At 34.9% G+C, this 20,834-nt stretch overlaps 1 protein-coding gene across 1 annotated transcript in view; it reads right to left on the bottom strand.

Moving 5' to 3' along the window:
- LOC111064444 (centrosomal protein of 120 kDa) overlaps positions 1-20,834 on the bottom strand; it is a 41,674-nt gene that overhangs the window by 20,592 nt on the left and 248 nt on the right. The window contains exons 2-7 of the mRNA XM_039435698.1: positions 20,286-20,430; positions 15,125-15,257; positions 9,714-9,870; positions 7,664-7,922; positions 4,662-4,872; positions 3,589-3,715 (exon numbers count right to left, since the gene is read on the bottom strand). Coding sequence (XP_039291632.1) covers positions 3,589-3,715; positions 4,662-4,872; positions 7,664-7,922; positions 9,714-9,870; positions 15,125-15,257; positions 20,286-20,430 — 1,032 coding nt within the window. The remainder of the gene's footprint in view (positions 1-3,588; positions 3,716-4,661; positions 4,873-7,663; positions 7,923-9,713; positions 9,871-15,124; positions 15,258-20,285; positions 20,431-20,834) is intronic.

Below are 20,834 nucleotides of genomic sequence, written 5' to 3'. Positions count from 1 at the left end.
AAATTTCAAACTTAAGGTCCTTATACCATAAGGATCCGACAATAAGAAATTCAATAAAATTGAATTCAAGATGGCGGAAAAAATGGCGGATAATTACTAAAAAACCATGTTTTTCACGTTTTTCTTGAAAACGGCTCTAACGATTTTCTTCAAATTTATACCATGGATAGCTATTTATAAGCCCTATCAACTGACATGAGTCTCATTTCTGGGAAAATTCCAGGAGCTCCGTAATATTCTTGAGAAAAATGGCGGATAATGACTAAAAAACCATGTTTTTCACGGTTTTCTCGAAAACGGCTTCAATGATTTTCTTCAAATTTATACCATAGATAGCTTATTCATAAGCCCTATCAACTGACATGAGTCTCATTTTTGGGAAAATTGCAGGAGCTCCGTAATATTCTTGAGAAAAATGGCAGATAATTACTAAAAAAACATGTTTTTCACGATTTTCTAAAACATTACTTGACCGATTTTTTTCAAATTCATACCCTGTATAGTTATTTATCAGCTCTATCAACTGGCATGAGTCTTTTTCCTGGAAAACTAATGGGGGGTCCACCCCATCCTTGAGAAATGGACTTTGTAACCTCCTTCTCGTGCATGAGGTAGGTAGGTAGAGCAGTTTATAAAAAGAACAGTCATAGTCGAGATATTTCATCTGTAGAACAGCTGTTTTGACGACTTTTGAAAAAATCATCGAATTTCACAATTTACACAAAGGAAAAAGTACTCTGAAAACAATTATATTTTCCTCCACCTACTATCAAAAGTCTCATTTTACACCCTGGAATCGAATACTAAAGTACTACTTTTCCTCCCATGGGACTAAAAATAATTCCCAGCGGGAAAAGTGATCACTTTTACTCCCAAGGGAGTAAAAATAAACCCATAAGATTAACATGGGAAGAAGTCCGACAACGCCGCGATTGAAGAATGAGGAATGTGGCAACACTGTCGTGGTCGGTAGAGGAAAAGTAAAAGAGCTCTATTTCGATCTTTGGAATATTTTAGCTCTAGGAAATAAGTAGCTCTATTTCGATTGTTAGGTTATGTTCAACCGTTGGTGGATATGAAAAAGTACACACCTCTAACGTCATCGGCATCTCTACGAGAGCGTTCATCTAAAGGTACGTTTTCGTTTATGCGAACTTTTCCGCAGTCGACGACGGCAAGCATTGTTGACATTCATATTGTCCAAATTTCAAGTGTGCTAAAACAGCTGATTAAATAACTTTTTCATTATTTGTCTTTATTAATAAAGAAATAAACATTTTCAATAATATCAAAATATTGCCATTTAAAAGTATGAAAAAGTATAAGCTCAACCTGCTCCATTAAAACATAATTTAACATAATCTTTTAAGTTATGTAGACAGATTGAAATCTACCCAATCTGAGATTCTCTCCCTGTCATGGTCGACGACGGCATTTACGCATAAACGAAAACCCACTTTAACAGAGACGACTGAGCGTGTCTGCACAGAAAACAAGATTGCAGGTTATGTTTTTTCTTGGTTACCTACTAAGATCTTCGAAATCCGCTACCGGTATTGTAGAAGTTATTTTCGTTTTTATAAAATGGAAAGTGAGAGTGATGAGGAGTTTGTTCTAACTCCGCCGAACATTCGACACGAAGCTGAAAATGTAACTGAAAATTTGCTTCCGGAAAAATCAAAGGAACTATACATCAAGCGATATGATTTATTCGTTGAATGGTGCAAGAAGAATTGTGGTGGAACAGTAAGAATTTCAGAAAACGTAATCCTTGTTTACCTCTCACAACAAGCACAGGTATGTAGCCCAAGTTATTTATGGACCATTTATTCAATGTTGAAAGCAACAATTACTGTGAAACACAACATAGACATCAGTAATTTTACGAAAGTGGGTGCTTTTCTGAAAAAGAAAAATGTAGGCTATCAACCTAAGAAGTCTAAAACATTCACCAAAGAGGAGGTAAATAAATTCCTGTTAAATGCTCCAGATGAACAATACTTATTGAAAAAAGTAGCCTTGATTTTTGGTATTTGTGGAGCTTGCCGAATGGGTGAATTGTGCAATATGACTGTTAGTGACATTGAGGACAAAGATTCAATTCTCATAGTTAATGTACCTGATTCTAAAACCAACAAGGGACGTGTTTTCACTGTGATCAATGGCACACAACGAGACATAGACTACTTATATTATTTCAGAAAGTATTTAAATTTAAGACCAAAGACAACAAAATCACCCGGCTATTTTTAAGTTTTAAAAATGGGAGATGCTACAATCAAGCCATGGGGAAAAATTCCCTGGGAAAAATACCCATGAGTATTGCACAATACTTACAACTTCCCAATCCTAACTTGTATACTGGACACGCTCTAAGGCGGACTTCAGCTACTTTGCTGGTTAATGCTGGAGGAACAATGACCCAGCTTAAAAGACATGGCGGATGGAAGAGTACTACTGTCGCCGAAGGCTATATTGAAGAATCAATTGGAAATAAAATACAAACAGCAAACAGGATTTTGAACCAAACAACAAGCAACATTGATTTAAATCACACTTCATCTGGGCCTATGCCAGTGGCCACAACACACCAGCTTCAATCCAGTTCCAGCGATGTTGATGAAACTTCAACTAGGCCTATGCCAGTGGCTGCTACGCACCAGTTTCAATCCAGTTCCAGCGATGTTGATGAAACTTCAACTAGGCCTATGCCAGTGGCCACAACACACCAGTTTCAATCCAGTTCCAGCGATGTTGATGAAACTTCAACTAGGCCTATGCCAGTGGCCACAACACACCAGCTTCAATCCAGTTCCAGCGATGTTGATCACACTTCAACTAGGCCTATGCCAGTGGCTGCAACGCACCAGTTTCAATCCAGTTCTGTTCTATCAACCCCGAACACGGTCTTTCAAAATTGTGATGGTGCACAATAACAATAAACAATTACTATCAGAAGTAGGCTTTTACACTATCAACAATCATCTCTATCAACAATCATCATCTATACTATAAACTATAAACTATCTATATATAATAGTTAATACGCGACATGGAATTTTGTGACTCATAAGGAAACTATAAACTATCAACTATCAACTATCAACTAGCAACTATCAACAAATTATTATCAGAGGTGAGCTAAATTTTGTTTTTAAAAAAATAGTGTGAAAGCGTGAAGATGTAGTAAAATTATTCATTGTTATAGGTATTGGTGTAGGTGGAGGAAAAATGTTGTGTGCATCACGGGACTAAAGTACTTATTCTCCCTCAGGGAAATTGTCGCCCTCGGCTACGCCATCGGGCGACAACAGTTTCCCTCAGGGAGAAAAAGTTGCACTTTAGTCCCTAGATGCACAAATAACTAATACACATATAATGTAGTCTGATCGTAGTTGCAAATATTTTGCCGCCAATCGTCATTATGTTATTCCCCTAAATTATTCTTGTCTAAGAATGAGGCTTACAGTTCAATGAGCAAGGAAAGTTGTGTGAGTGTACCACACCAGATTTTTATATTTTGATTTCTTTTATGTATATTGTGTTGATTTGAATAAAATTATTGATTGAAATCAATTTATGACTCACCATTTTCATACCTTGCTTGTTGTAACAAAACTCCGCAATCTCTAAGACTCAATCTAGCAGCTAGCACTCCAATTTTTTGTTTGCTTTTATGACAAATCAAATCGCTTTCATGTGATTTGGGCTCAGTCTGTAAAGCAAATAAATTCTATTTATTATAAAATATTATTAATCATTAATCATAAAATAATATTGATATTCAATTATATTTCTAACTGTCGGATCTCTCTTATGACACAGTCATTTATTTTATGTAATGAGCTATGTTTTACTTACAGATCTCTTTTAAGTTCCATGACTTTCTTTCAACTGTTGTCAATGAGTTCATGAAACTAGAAGGCACTACAGTCTGTAGTTGAGCAAAATTTTTATTGCATCAAATGATGACTGGATGCCAATGTAAAAGTTATAGAATCAAGTGTACCTATAATTTACTGAACGAGCGTAAGCGAGTTCTCACTTTTGACTTGTCCGTCTGTTTGTATGTCCTACAATAACTTTAGAAAGAATTGATCAATCAGCTTCAACTTTTGAACACGTATTCTTCGAACCTTTTTGGTTCAAGTTGATTCCAGCTGGTTAATATACAACATAAATTATTCACAACGTTTACACCAACAAACTGATAGATTTCAATATGCGGTTTTACAAGATATTCAATTTTTTAAATTTAAATTAAATCTCTTAAGCTTTAAATTTATATTCATCACATACAAATTGACCAAATATTAAGGACAGAGATTTATTCTCTTTTGGAACTCTTTATCATGAATCACATAATCACTTTCTCATTAAAAAAATGAATTTGGATTCATTTGAGGGTCAAAGATGTTAAAACAAAAGAGTAATTTTTCATTTCAGATAAGATCCCCAATGAAACCTACAACTACTGTCAAATTATTCATGTTGGAGAAATATTTTGCACTTTCCATGATTGTCATCAACTCTGTATAATTAAAAGTTGCGGGTTTCAAAGATCACAATACAACAGTTCTTGAACGAGTTCTCCAACCCAGGGGGTCACTAGTTATCATAAGCTTTTTGTAGTATATACTAATACAAAGACTACTTTTAACCTTGGTTGAGACATCGCCAAGATCTAAAATGGCCGACGCAACAACCCCTGTTGCATCGTAGAGTTGCACTTGTAGAGAATCACTCATCAGCAGAGAATCAATTTGGTCAGCTGACGACTTCAGTCTTAGTTCAGCATCTATGTCACTGATATTGCTCACGTCGATTTCGCCACACCCTGTACATAGAACTTCTGCCGATTTGTGATTTACCCTGTAAAATATCCAGATTTAGAATCACTATATAATTGATATTCATCAAATACAAATTGATCGAATATTACTTTGTTAATCATCGAAGAAAGATAAAACTTGGAAGCCGTGATTTTGAAAAAAATCTCAATCACACCCCACATTGAATCATGGAGTCGGCTTATGTGAATAGAAAGTTTGTCACCATGTTAACGAGTGAGGATACAATATTTTGAACCATTGTTGATTTTGAAGTGTTGTCACATTAAAAATACCATATACCGTCATGGACTTGCATGGAAAAGTCTCTAATTTAAAAAGTCTTTAATTTAATTTTTAATCTTTCTTAATTCAACATTTTTTAGACACAGTAAATAAATGTGCAGAAGCCCAATAATTAAGCTTTCAAAAAAATGTTCCTTTATAAGAGAAATTGTGTCTAAATAAAAGACACAAAAGGATAATAATAATTAAAAGTCAACATTTTTTGTTTGCAAGTGTTACTCAGTAATTGTTCAAAAATTAAATAAAGTGGAGAACCTAACCTTCTTTCTAGAATAGTATAAGAATCAAAATTCGGGGGAGGAACAGTTTTGGGCTAAGCCTGTTGGTTCTCCCCAAGTTACTTCAATGAATAACTGTGTATCTTGATAGTCCAGGCAATGAATACTCAAAAAACGGTATAAAGGGAAATGTTTGGAAGACAATTTTTGACCCCGCTGTTTAGTTCTGTTTAGGGTAGTAAGGAGGTAAACATATCGAAAGTCCCCACCCCTACCCACTGTGCACAAACTCAGCGGTTCCACACCTTCAGAGGGGATAAAGATGCGCACTTTTGCTATGTTCACCTATCAAATAGTCCAAATTAAGCTTCAAAGTCGAAAATTGTGTCACAAACACCCCCTTCAAATGCCATTGTCAAACGATCAATTGTTGAAGCAATGAATATTTCACCACCTACATTGCAGCTGCTATAACAATGAAAGGAAAACTTGGAATGGTGGAATAATACATCATTTCAAAGAGAATTCAATGCTCTACAAACCTACAATAATCATCAGTTTTCATGATGCATTGTTGGAGAGTTATAAGCCCTGAAAGAGCAAAACATTGCATAAAACCCTGCTGTTTTAACAATTACACACCTTCAAGAGCAAATATCTCGGGAACTGTTGAGAATATCACAAAATTCCACTGAACAAAAAGTGTAGAGAATTTATCAAGCTTTATTTTTGAATAGTTAGTTATGTCGATTGAATGCATTGTTCTCAAGATATGAGCGTCGAAGCAAAGCGCTGAAAAATGCAACTTTTAGACCACCCTCATCCCCTTAGAACATGAGTGAGGAATGGGGACTTTTGATATGTTCTCCTCCTAACTAGTCTCAACGAAGCTGCAAAGTCAAAATTTTTGTTTAAAACATTCCCTCCAAATTCCTTTTTCAATTGGTCTATTGTTGCAAAAATGGAGATTTCACACTCAACACTAAAGCTGCTGCAAAAGGTGTAGTAGGGAAATTCGTAAATGTGTGAAATTATACATCAAATTGAAGAGAACTCAATGCTCTACAAGCTCATAATCAGCATAGATTTTTCCCATCGATTGTAAAAAAGTTATAAGTGCAAAAATAGAAAAACTTTGGTGGCAAAAGTGTTTTTTTTTAAAGTGTCATACCTTCAAGAGCGGATATCTCAAAAGCTAGAGGAGATATAAAAAAAGTTGTAGGATGAATATTGTAGGATATTATGTAAGCTTTGATTTTTAATATGACAGTCAAGTCCTTTGGATACATAGTTTTCGAGTTTTATGCGAGAAACCAAAAAATGGTACCTTTAAACCACCCCACCCCCTTAGCACAGGGGGTGCTAATTGAAAAATTGACAAATTTTACAAATTGAAGAGAATTTAATGTTCTATAAGCTCATGATCAGCATGGATTTTTTCCGTTGATTTTTAGAAAGTTATAAGAGCAAAAATAGAGAAAAATTGGAAATTCGTAAATGTGTAAAATTATACATCAAATTGAAGAGAATTTAATGCTCTATAAGCTCATAATCAGCATGGATTTTTTCCGTTGATATTTAGAAAGTTATAAGAGCAAAAATAGAAAAAAATTGGTGGCAAAGGTGTTTTTTCAAAAATGTCACACTTTTAAGAGCTGATATTATCTCGAAAACTAGAGGAGATATAAAAAAAGTTGAAAAATGAATATTGTAGGAAATAATGTGAGCTTTACTTTTTTATATGACAGTAAAGTCCTTAGGATACATAGTTTTTGAGTTTTATGCGAGAAACCAAGAAATGGTACCTTTAAACCACCCCCACCCCCTTAGCACAGTGGGTAGGGGTGGGGACTTTTGATATGTTTACCTCCTTACTACCCTAAACAGAACTGCGGAGTCAAAATCAATAAATCAATAAATGGAAATGGAAACGACAATATTTAGTCTACTGGTGACTCAGGTCTCAACTCATTTTATACAAAGTATACTTTTGAGATGATACAGTTCTACTTATAATAGCAGTTCATGGTCGATTCAAAAGTAAATATAAACAACTTTAAAAAGAAAAATCATGTTTTTGGACTCAGGGGACCTTGAAACGTATAGAAAACTTGAAATTAGGTTGCCTTAATTTTTTTTGGAAAGCAATACCTTCCTTACCTATGGTAATAGGGCAAGGAAAGTAAAAATACAGTGATATAATCAATACCACTGTGGTATTGACAACATCACTGTCTTTTTCTTATTGTGAAGAAATTTCACAACATCTTATCCCATAGAATTAATTTCAGAGATATGTCCTCTACTAACCTGATATATATTCTCTCGATCGTTGATGGAGTTGTGAACCTTACATATTCAAACGATATCCTCAGTGAATAGTGATGTATGACCCTATTGCAATCATCGTCTCTCCCTGTTATTGGGCCATATTTTACTTCTTCTTTATCCATTGTTACGATTCGATTCGTTTCCAGAATAACCTCAGCTTGTAACGAAGAAGTTGGATTATCACTTTTGGGAGCTGGCGCTTCTGTAGTCTTCTTTTCTGCTATAAGTGAAGATATTTCTGTAAATAATAAAATAACAATGTGGTGAGTGTTGAACAAATAACGTTTACGAATCGACTCCAAATTTAATTATTAATCATACATACTAATCCAAATATTTTTGGAAAACTATTGAAAATGTCATATTGGGTATTGAATACGATTTGGAACTGTCGCATATGTTACACATTGGACACGGTCTGGGAACACGAAAAATTGGTAAATTGTTCAATCACGTGACTAGTGCAAAGTGTTCCCATGGAACGCTATTTCAAAATCGTTGGTTCAAGCTTTTGGCGCGTATTTATGAAGTTGATTTACACCAAAATGTGTCGTTTACTAGCTGCGTTAATGAACAAAGGCTGTTTTACAAACTTACCGTCTAGAAAAGTGTACATTTCTTTCATTCCATTACTCTCAAATTTATTTATTTAACGAATGGTTATCAAACATAATTTTGTTGGTTATGTGTTCTATGCTATGGCAAACAAACAAGCTATCAGCGCATGCGCAGAGAAGCAAGCAGACTACAATTCAATCGACCAATGAGAGCCCTGAAAGTTTGAACTGTCACAATTTACCAGGCTTCGACTGTGGGGCAGGAATTTGTAACTGGAACTAGTTTTTGGTACAGAATCTGTCAAATTTCTTCCCATGGGACGTGGAACTTTTCACCTGGTTAATTGTGAATCGGACAATTTACCATATTCCATGTTCCCAGAAAGGGCTCATTAGTCCAATGGCTAATGATTACTACATGACAATGGCCCATATGAATAAAACCAGAGCAAATGCTCATGAGCAAGAGCATGGAGCATAAGGTTTTGCTCATGAGCAAAAGATAGAAGCAAAAGCATTTGCTCATTTTTATATGAATAAGCTTTACCTTATACTCTTACCTTATGCTACTGAACTCTGGAGCAAATGCTCACGTATTTTAAAGATTTTTCATCAGCTGATTCGCTTTTGTAGCCTTAATTTGTTTTTATAGCTCACGGAAGCGCTAAATATGCAGTAAGGTGCACCGCTTGTGTTTGCGTCGTCTGCTCTGTTTTCTATTTATGAATAGAGTTTTAGGTTAATTGAGTTTAGAATTTTGAAATAATAGCGTGAAAAAATTTCATCTCTATAATAATCTTCAGCATATTCTTATAATATCAATAGCCTTCTTATAATCGTCTACACTCTCATCTTCTTAAATGCCTATTTCCTATTTTGTGATGGCTATCTTTATAACAGGTAGCTATCTTTTGTATTTATTCTTTTGTTGGGATAATGGTGATATATATCATGGTTGAATCTAAAAATAGTTTTATAGTTCTCAACTATTGTTTGAGATCGTATCTGGTATAGTTTCCTCTTCCTCATACGAATTAGTTGAGCCATTTTACTATGAGCAAATGGTGATAAGCTGCTCTAGACTAAACTCACATTTTTTGAAGCATTTGCTTCAAAAGTTGAGCAAATGCTCTAGTTTATTCATACAATTTTGAGCAAAAGCTTTTACTTTTGAGCAAATGCTCAAACTATTTTTTTGATAAGCATGAGCAAAAGGTTTTGCTCACGTTTATTCATAGAAAATGAAGCAAATGCTCCATATTTTAGAAGTATAAGCAAATGCTTAACCTTATTCATATGGGCCAATGTCCCACTTCAATTATGCAAAATTTCGAACAAATACCGACTGTAGGGTGTCGCAAAATGTAGAATTCAATATTTCCAGTTTCCTTGGATTACTCTGTATTTTTTATATCGTAACAGATAATAAGTAAGTTATATTATAATTTATTGAATTGTTGACGTTTATTTACCTTCTTTTCCCTCCTTTTCAACCGGTGTGTCAGCTACGATATTTTTGATTCCAAATTGCTCCGGTTTCTCCTGTAAGCTAAGTGTGAGAAGCAGTTTTGGTTCCGATTTCTTCATTTCTGGTTTGACACCCATCAGCTTATGCCAAGATTCCACTGTCTAAAAATCACAAAAGAAACAATATAAATATTGTAATCTTGATGAAAACAAAATCAACCAATCAATTTATTTGCTCATTAAAAACATACGAATAGAGTCGAGTTTATATGAGATATTCTTATGCATGTTAAAATTTCACAACATTAATAACTATACAACGCATAATGACTATATTTTTGAACTATTGAATTCAATATCCATAGCATAGAATAGAAATAGCCTTTATTCATCGGATGTAAGAAATACATTGGAATAATGTCAATAAATTATATATATATATATATATATATATATATATATATATATATATATATAAATAACTAGGCTAGCCTAGTATAGACAAAAACGTTTCGTCAAAAATCAATGTTAAACTCTTGAAAAGAATACAGCGACAATTTGTCCAGATATTCCCTTGGATTCTTTGCAAACATTCTTGGATCTTCTAATATTTGGAGACTGCTTGGTAACTTTACAAAACACTTCTTACCTCTGTATATGTTTTTTTTCGTAAAAAGATCTAATATGGTCTCTCTATTATACGACCAAACCTTGTATTATAACCGTGAGTGTTATTTCTCAAGTTTGTGTCAAATTTTTTTGAAAAAGACTATAACATCATATATGTATTGTCCATATATTGTGAAAATTCCCAGGTCTGAGAAAGCTAAATTTACAGAATCAGTTCTTTTGAGGTTCAGCATAATTATTATTGCTCGTTTTTGCTGTTTTAGAATTTTATCAAGGTTACTTGTACTACACCATATATACAGAGACAATATGATAGATGTGCATGTAATACTGAGTGGTATATTGATTTTAATATTTACTACATAAACTGGACAATCGACGCAATGCATATAGACCTGGGGATATTTTTTCACAACATTGGTGGCATAAACAAGGAAACAAAAAATAAGTACTATATATGAATAGAGCTGGAACTAAACAATCACGAATTGAGGAGAAGAGGTATAGTGGCAGTTGTATAGATGAAAACAAAATGAATTACTTATAATCTTGGAGAAAATAGAATATTTATAATACAGAAAAGAGTTTTTGTTATTCGTTTACATGTATCTGTTATTTGTTGAATTGAAGTGTATCTTGCACTCTTCCACTGTCAGATTATCTTCAATGGTTTGCCGCCTGGGATCATTCAGTCCAGTTGTGGACATACTGAAGCTGCAAAAACGGGCTGTTAGGATTACAAATGCAAGTAAACGTTCCAAGCCCCCTTTTGTTGAGCATTTTAACAGTCAGTTTGGCTGTGAAACCACACGTTAATCCCACACCTCCAAATGGCCACCTGCTCTGCTCATATACCGTGAGATGTGGGGCGCGAGCTACTATCCAAAGACATTGTCAAGTATCACAGATGAGTTTATCCTGTGTTGCAGTGGAACTACCCACAGAAAACGTCTACTTAATTACAGCCTACCATGGGCTGTTCCATAGTCATATAAGCTACGGAATAGTACTATGGGGCCATGCAAGTAGCTGTGAAAGGATTCTTCTTCTACAGAAAAAAGTTCTTCGTGTCATCACGTCATCGCATTACCTGGAGCACTGCCGGCCAATTTTCAAACGTCTGAAAATACTGACAGTGTACAGTCAATACATGTATAGCTCCCTACGGCTCTTAAGGAGAGGTTCATGCCTACCAGGAGAGGGGCCAGCTACACCACCACAATACCAGGAGACGGCGCAACATTGACCTGCCCTACTCCAGACTATCGAAAGCATATGAATGCTACCCCTTACATACGCTAAAATGTTTTAACAGACTGCCGATTTGTGTTCGTGAGCTGGAGTAGGGGAAGTTTTGTTGGCTGGTACGTGAGAAACTCGTCAACTTCCCTCTGTACTCACTGAGAGATGATGAGACCAGTGGACTTGTGGACCAGTTTGAGATTGTTTCATGATTTAGTATTGCAGTCCATCTACAGAGCCACATGAAACGAACTATCGCAGCCATCTCTAGTTGTTTGTGTATTATTTGTTTCATATTTTGACGAAGTCTGTCTGGCAACTGCCGGTCATAAACTAAATATACTGAATCACTGAATAAGTCTAGACATCTCAGACGTTGCACTGCTTCAGTCACGGCGGTACGTGGGTCGGTTAGGCCCGGACGTATTCTCTAACTTGTCTACAGGCCTGGCAAAATACTCGTGGTCCCCAATTGTACGTCTCCAAGGTACGAGCTTGTATTAGAATTTCAATGGTTAGCTGTTTAATTTAAGTTTGTTGTTTTGGTTTGTTATTTATACTCACTCATGTTTTCAGTTCAATAAAATGAAGTTACTTTCCAGAAATTGATTTATTAATTGAATGGCTGAATTTAAGATCGCAATTGATAAATTACACGGTAAGAACTATCAAATATGGAAGTATAAATTGGAACTGCTTCTAAGCAAGGAGGAACTGTGGGATGTGTTGAGTCAGGCCAGACCTGCTGGAAGGGAACCAGGGGAAGCGTGGGAGTGTGGGATAAGGGAGATGGCAGAGCGAGAGCTACTATAGGACTCTCAGATAATACATGTGAGGAAATTGAAAACAGCAAGAGAATATTAGGAAGCGTTAAAAAGATATCACAAGAAGAGTACACTAATCATTTGCTAACTAATAAAGTACAACTTTTTTCTAACTTTTTTAATTTTTTGTTATTCTAAATCAAATTAAATTGTTTTTTTTTCTCAATTACTATTGATTTATACTTTTTTATCATATTTCTTATTATTCTATTACAAGGAATCTTCCTTTTGCCAGTGTTTTTGCCTCACCTTCTGTACTTATGCATGTGAACATAAATTGAATCTTCATTTTATAACTATTATTTATAATATGAAGGATATCATTTCGTTATTATATCTAATTAAATAAATGTATGTATCTTGGTTTAAGTGCAGTAGCATATACTTATATTTATTTTTTGTAAAGCTTTTTTGTATTTTGTTTTTGGCAAATAGATTCATTCATTCATCCATTACGAGATCATTTCCTTATGTCGTTGTGATGTAAATGCATTAGAATTGTATAGGAGGGTTAAGTGGGAGAGAGGGCCGGCTGCACCCTAACTTCGCCCTCCAGGTTAAAATAAAGGCAGCCTATCTATCTAATCAGTAGAGTTTATCTATTGAAGAAACCGTTGGAAAACGTTGCGAGAGGATGAAAATATGGAGATACATATTTATTTACTATTTATTTATTTACAATGCAAATGACACTAATGTAATAACATTGAAAGATGAAATAATAAGATAGTCCTTGTGCTATTTTTCTTCCAAATTTATAAGTGACAAAGTCCAAGATAAGGTTAGAGTTTTACGTGTACAATTTTTATAAAATTTTAGTCCAAAATAAACATATAAATGAGATCATGAATTTAGTTGAGGAGTTAACAGCTTGCACGCTTACAAAGCAGACTCCCAAGAAGGGACGCGAGCGTTTCGGAAAGAGAGACCAATAGTTGGAGGGGGAGTTACTACATAATTGACCGAGCGAAGTGAGGTCTAAGATTCAAGTCGACGGTTTGGCATTTCTCGTTATGTTTAAATGTTTATATGTTGCGCATTTACGGCACATAAACGCGGTAATAGATTTTCATGAAATTTCACAGGTATGTTCCTTTTATTAATTACTTATTACTTCTGTGATCTTCACCAGCAGCCAGGCCTGCGGGTATCGTCATTTCATCTTCCCTTTGGTAGGGGTCATTTATTCCTTATGGTCTTTAGGTGTGCTCGTCTACAAACACGTCCAGGCTGTAGTATGGTCTATTGCTTAGGTAGTGCTTTAGTTTCCTGATGAAGGCTTTCCTGTCTTGGATAATTTTTAGGCTAGATGGCAGCTGGTTGTAGAGGTGAGGCCCGGTGTACATAGGGGACGTACTGTACTTCTGTAGTCTGTGCTGTGGGAGGTCTATGCTCTGTCTGTTTCTAGTGTTGTAACTGTGTCGGTCCGATCTGAGCACTTGGGTTGGCTTCCTCATTTGGATAATAGATTCCAGGATGAACAATGATATTACTGTGAGGATTTTGTGTTTGACGAAAAGGGCTCTGCAGTGCTCAACTCTGTCGACTCTCAGTTACAAGAAAAAGCTCATTGCTATTGCAGTGCTATTATCTCATCCCTTATATATTTATTGACATACATAGTACAATATAACGAAAATATGGCATTAGATGCTAATTTTTGTGGCTGATCCAGCCACAAAAAATTCAGGTTCCATTTCGGGGGGAGGGGGGAGTTTACGCCACTGAAGTAAATAATAAATAATAATTCAGTCTTTAAACAGACTGTCTGCAGGGGTAAAGCTGTTCGATCGCAGCGAGTTCGAGAGAGATGTAGCCAGTTTCTTGAAAGCAAGAGCTTATTATATTGTCTAAAATTTTTTGAATTATGATCAGTCACAAATACTATCTAGCTAAATTAAAATTGAGTTAACGAGCAAAGTCTTGAATAGCATGAGTGTGAATTTAATAGAGGGTTGGATCTAAAGCTACAGTTATTTTGATCAGTTGTTTTTGAATTCAATTCGTGACATGAGCCATCGATCCCACAAGTGTAAATGAAGGTAAAAGATTTAATTGTTAATAATCGGTACAATTCTTAATAATGAATATATAGATTTATAAATTAACAGTGAGTTGTGTTTTTTCTGGCTCTAAATTTTGTCAAATTACGCAAAAATGTTCGAATTAATGGTGATTTGAGTGTGATATTTTTGTTTTTTATTCTGTTTTTAACCATCAAAATTCAAAATTCTTAGTTTTCGTTGTTTTTTTTGTGAAAATGGACTAAATTTTAGAAAAGTGAAACCATAACCCTATCTTGGACTTTTAAAATGTAATCTAAATTTGGGAGAAAAATGGTACAAGGAGTATCCTTAGTTTTTCTCTCCCAATCAGTGCTACTTTGTAAAAATTATAAATAAATAAATAAATAAATAAAATATATTCAACTTATATGTATATCGATAGTTGAAACAAGAAACTTCAATAGTTTTACAAGTTTTCTTTTCGATTATCGATTCTGAAATTTGATACTATCAACATTTTAATACTAACGATATAAGTGGTACACTCAAAGTGAAGCTTTCCTGCCTTTCTTCAGGAGCTCTCCACCAACTAAAAGCCACATTTTTTTAACGATTCATGTAACCACTGAAAACGGGCCCTGAAACACTTCAATTACTTGCACCGATATGCATTCCTCAATTGAGATAAAACATTAATTTTCATAAATTACTCACAGCATTTTTCTTATCCCTGGGAATAAGAACAGCTTGTCGCAGACTGAGAACAACGTAGCCCATTTTTTCACGCTTTTGGGTGTTCAGCACGGAGAAACATTCAACTTTGATCGACGTGTTGGCCTGTTTCAGTCTGTAACAAACAACATTGAAATGTATCAACGGTACTATTACGACAAATTGTGATTGAATATGAATTGGTTTCTTAGTTAAAGAAGGTAAAGGTAATTACAGAGCAATTCAAGGTCACGTTCACAGAAAAAAAATCTGGTGTGGCGCACTCACACAACTTTCCTTGCCGTTATGAAAATTGATCACCTGACGCTAGTGTTCACGCGCATCTCAAGTCTACTATTCAAAGATCTGAGCCAGCTGGAGACAGGACGATAACGCTCGATACACACGAGATCTGCTATCTCTTCATAGTGAATCATTTAACAGAATCAACAGTTGCCAACAGTTTGCAATTGAATGATCACATTTTCTCAAATTTCAGGCTTATTTACAATAAATTTTAGGTAAAAATGTTTTTGGACATTAATTGTAGAGATTCTCATGCTCAATCTTTTCCACTCGAAATTTTTCGTTTAAATTATATCTGAGACCTGATAATTGGAGATCTGAAATCAAACTTTGCATATATGGGGCGGAGCTCCTGAAATTTTTACAGATATGGGACTTGTGGCAGTTGATAGAGCTTATCAATTACTATTTTAGGTGTAAATTTGATCAAAATCGTTGAAGCCATTTTTGAGAAAATCGCGAAAACCCCTGTTTTTGACAATATTTTCGACATTTTAGCCGCCATCTTGAATTGCATTTGATCGAAATTGTTCGTGTCGGATTCTTATATAATAATAATAATAATAATAATAATAAATCAATTTATTTGTTCATGAAAAACATACAAATAGAGTTGAGCTTATTATGAGATATTCTGTGCATGTTAAAATTTCACATCATACAATAACAACATCTTTTAATATACTTATAGAATAAACAAGGAGTCAAATTGAAAACAAGTACCATTATGAACAAAACAATCACAAATTGAATAAGGAGCAGTGGTAGTAGTATATCTAGTAGTGGACACCAATTATTAACCTTATTATCTTACATTATATCACATAGAAAAAAAATATCACAGATTGAATTACATATCACATATCATGTCTCTTATCTTTAAAGACTTCACAATGTAAAGAAAAACTCTATTTATCTTCTCTTCTGAAAGATCTGACAACAGTACCATCAACCTGTCCTCATTATTAACTATATTTTGGTAAAATTTACTTAAAAATTGAATTCTACAGCATCATAGGACAGCGCAACATGAAATGCTCCAGAGTTTCCAACTCTCTGTAATTACATATAGGATAATTCTTGGAAGAGTCTATCCATGTTCCTCTATCTCTGAACAAATACATACCCCTATCCGATGCCAGGCGCAGCTGAGTTGCGATTATTGTTCTAGCAAAAAGTGATTTCATTTTAAGTTGTTCTCCTAAAGTGAAAGAAGGATTTATTTTCTTATAAAGAGGACAGGTTGCCGACACTAAAGCTGATTGTACGTCTGACAGTCTTAAAAATTCTGAATATATCTCAGAAATATCTGATAATGAGATTTCGAGTAAATTTTGAAGAGATAATATATTTGCTATTTCAACTTGGTATCCAGACCTTTCCTCTAGTGTGACTTCCCCCTTGAACCAACCAGTTCCCCGATAAATTAGCTCTACCTTCTTCACTTTCCGCCAACCTAGCCAAGGTATTAATAGAAATATTGGGGTATCTATAGTTAGACATCGAGTGTACTCTTTTTACAAAATGCAAGCTTCTACAAAACACGAAATGCCCTAATTCGAATCTATTCATTTCCAAACGTACCCCCCAACTTGGTGATCATTGGCTCAGGAAGAAAAGCTTTTTTGAGAAATGTAATTGAGCTTTTTCTAATAATTCAACGTTTTGGAATCCCCATACTTCAGAATCATACATCAAAGCAGGCAGAACAACAGAATCGTACAGTTTCATTCTACTCTCCCAGACATTTGACTTAGCCTTTCTAAGAATATTAATCATCGACTCCCCCATCGACTTGACCTTCGTCTTAAGTGACCTACCATGTATTCGAAAATTTCCATCAGCGCTAAAAATTACCCCCAAATACTTGTACTGTCTGACTATTTCAATCTTTCTTCCTCCTAACCAGAATGCCAAATTTTTCTTTAAACCTCGTTTGTGAAAAGGTACTATTTTCGTTTTTTCTATATTCACAGTAAGCTGTTTGAATTTACAATATTCTGAGAGACATTTTATTTTCTTTCTCAGATCTGACTTGCAATCGGCGACAATTACTATATCATCTGCGAAGAGCAGCATCAATATGTCTTCTTCTCTGTTCATTCTGATGCCACTGAACCCCCTCGCTCTAATAAAGCTATCAATATCTCTCAAATAGAGGGAGAAGAGAAGCGGGCTGATTGAATCCCCCTGCAAAATGCCCTTTGTGACCGGAATAGGTTCAGATTCTTCCGTCCCATTTTTTTCACTTATTATGGTCGTAGCTGAAATATAAATTTCTCGTATTATTCTTAGGAATTTTGAGCTGACTCCCTCCCTTCCTAAATCATACCATAGGAGCGAATGCGGAACAGAATCGAACGCGGACGCAAAATCAATGTATAAAGCGAATATTTTTCTTTTTCTCAAATGTACCTGGCAATAAATAAGTGTTTGAAGTGTAAAAATATTATCAGAGCAAGTGCGACCTTTACGAAAACCATTCTGGCATTCTGGCAAAACCCTGCTACTCTCCGTCCTAATTGTCAGCCTTCGCTCCATCATACTTGTGAAAAGTTTGAAGCCACTATTGATCAGAGCTATGCTTCTGTAATTTTTCGGGTCCAATCTAGTGTCTTTCTAGTACAGAAAAAAAATTATTTTCGTCCATTCTGAGGGAATTCGCTCTTCACGGAACATTCTATTGAAAAACAATAATATTCTCTCTAGCCAAACTTCTGGTAGGGCCTTATACAATTCATAACGAATTCCGTCATTTCCTGGAGCTTTCCTATTTTTCGAACTCTCAATCGCTTCAGTTAATTCACTGAAATCGAATCCACTATCCAGATAAGGGTGAAGAGCATCCTGGAAAAAGTGGTTTGCATTTTCCGCCTCTTCGTTTCCATCCTGTCGATATTTATTTTTTCGAAATTTCACCCAATTTTCTAATGGAATTTTATTATCATTGTGCTGTTTTCCTTTAAAAATTGTTGCTGCTTCCCAGAAATCCCTACTGCTTTTCACCTCAGTGAATTTAATTCTCAATCCATCAAAGTACTGAACTCTCTTCTCATTTAGCAAAACTTTGTGAACTCTTCTTCTTTTGCAGATATTCTTCTAAGAAGTCATGAACGAAGTTATGCCTTTTCGCTTTCCTATAAAAAGCACGCAATCTTCTTTTACTCTCGTTACAATGCCTGTCATACCATGGTTTATTTTTAAATTGGAAATTATTACAGTTTAATTTTACTATATCACTACTTTCAGCTGCTGTATACATTGCTCCTGTAACTGTCTCGAACATAGTATCCACATTCAATCCATCCCACTCTTTCAGATCATGAAATTCCAACATGCTGTTGTGAAATTCCAATTCTTTACTCTCCCGCCACACTATCATCCATTTATCCGCATCCACTCCCGACGTAACTTGCATCTGATTAGGAGGCAGATCGAAAATTATTGGGAGGTGGTCAGACGTGAGAACAAAATCGGATACCCACATATCTCGAATGTATTCAATACAATTTATATTAATCCATATGAGGTCAATTACACTACTACCCCTACCGCTATGACATCTGTATTTTGCTGGGTCGTCGCTTAAAAATTCTAAGGATTCTTATAGTGTAAGGACCATAAGTTCCATATTTCAAGTCATTCCGTTAATTAGGAGATGAGATATCGTGTACACAGACACACATACACTCATAAGGTGCGTACAAATATACGGGAGATGTTAGCTCTTCTCGCGTTCCACTCTTGCTCCCTGGTCGATCATCAATCGATCTGCTCGAGTGACGTACGATTGCTCGAGTGACACACACACACACACACACAGACCAATACCCAAAAACCACTTTTTTGGACTCAGGGGACCTTGAAACGTATAAAAAAAGTAAATTCGTATGGCTTTTGTTGGTGGGGAGTCCCTTGCGGGAAGGTCCCACCGCCTGAATATATAATTTAAGCCGTCAATGGGCCTTACTACTGTCATACTTCAGCCGGGACTGACAGTTTAACGTGCTCATTCGATAACACGGGAGTGATCTTGTTAAAAAACTTTTGGTATTGAGAGGGTTTGAACCCGGGATCTCTATGCTGGCACTCTATCCACTAGACCATGGATCACTCCTGAAACGTATAGAAATTTAGAAATTGGGGTACCTTAATTTTTTCGGAAAGCAATACCTTCCTTACCTATGGTAATAGGGCAAGGAAAGTATTAGAGGTAGGAATTGTTAGGATAGATTGACAAAGGTAAATCTAAAAATGGTATCACGTTGCTTTGATCAAATTATGATTGAGTGTAGATTGTGTTTTTATTTGGTGATACAATATTTATGATTACAGTAACTACAGTTTTATGCTTGTATTTTTAAGTCTGAATCATGAATCATAGTGATTTAAAAAAGATGCAATTGGAAGAAATCGATGTATTTTTTGTAAATATTGAATGACCAATGAAATTCTATTCTATTCGATAGAATAGACATGGCAGATAACAAGACCCCATACTTTAATAGGATTGGCATTGCTAGTACGGTACCGTAGATGAATATATTTATATGGGAAACATATAAACAAAAAACATGAGTTATTTTCAACATTTTAATTCATATTTTTATTTAGAAATTATATTTAGCTTATGGTATAATTTAGATGTTGTCAACTTGGAGAAGTTGAGAAACTTAATGATAAACTAAATGTAAAAGAATATTTTACATTTCTTGAAACATTCAGAGATTTAAACCGATAATAATTCATTTATTTATTATTAATCTGGACAAAAGAAGAACACCAATTATCAATGAAAGCCTTACATATAAGTTACCCATGTAGTATTCAAATAATTGATTGAAGTTGTCTTACTAACCTTTTTACTTCCTTCATTTCTCCTTCCCAAACAAATTCAACTTCCAGTTTCGTGGAGAAAGAATGAATGACATCGGATTCTAGACGGTTTTTATTCAAATTTGCCACAATTACAAGTGGCAAGTTGGTAGTGCCTAACCCATGTCCTAAAATATGAAAACAAATATAAACAGATCCAAAATCCAATAGTGTCACGACTGTCAAGAGATACAAAAGTTTAATTCTATATGCAATACAATACAAATTGATGGAGAATTGTGTTGTCTATTAATTGCGTTGAAAAGAATCAATATAATTGATATTTTTATCGAACATTGACCACCTACATCTTGCAAAACAATAATTCTTAAAATGTAAATATATTTTCATTCAAGGTGAATCTTATGACACCAATATATTTTATAGTAAATTAGTAATGCAATATTACGTATAGTATACATTCAATTATTTATGGAAGATAAAAGTGCATATTGTAGTACAATTACTACATTCTATTCTAGGAATTGTTCTGTTTTTGTCAAACAACAACAGAATACATAACCTATAAACT

This window comes from Nilaparvata lugens, chromosome 9 (assembly GCF_014356525.2).
Source record: "Nilaparvata lugens isolate BPH chromosome 9, ASM1435652v1, whole genome shotgun sequence".
Lineage (NCBI taxonomy): Eukaryota > Metazoa > Arthropoda > Insecta > Hemiptera > Delphacidae > Nilaparvata > Nilaparvata lugens.
This window is presented reverse-complemented; position numbering and strand designations above follow the sequence as displayed.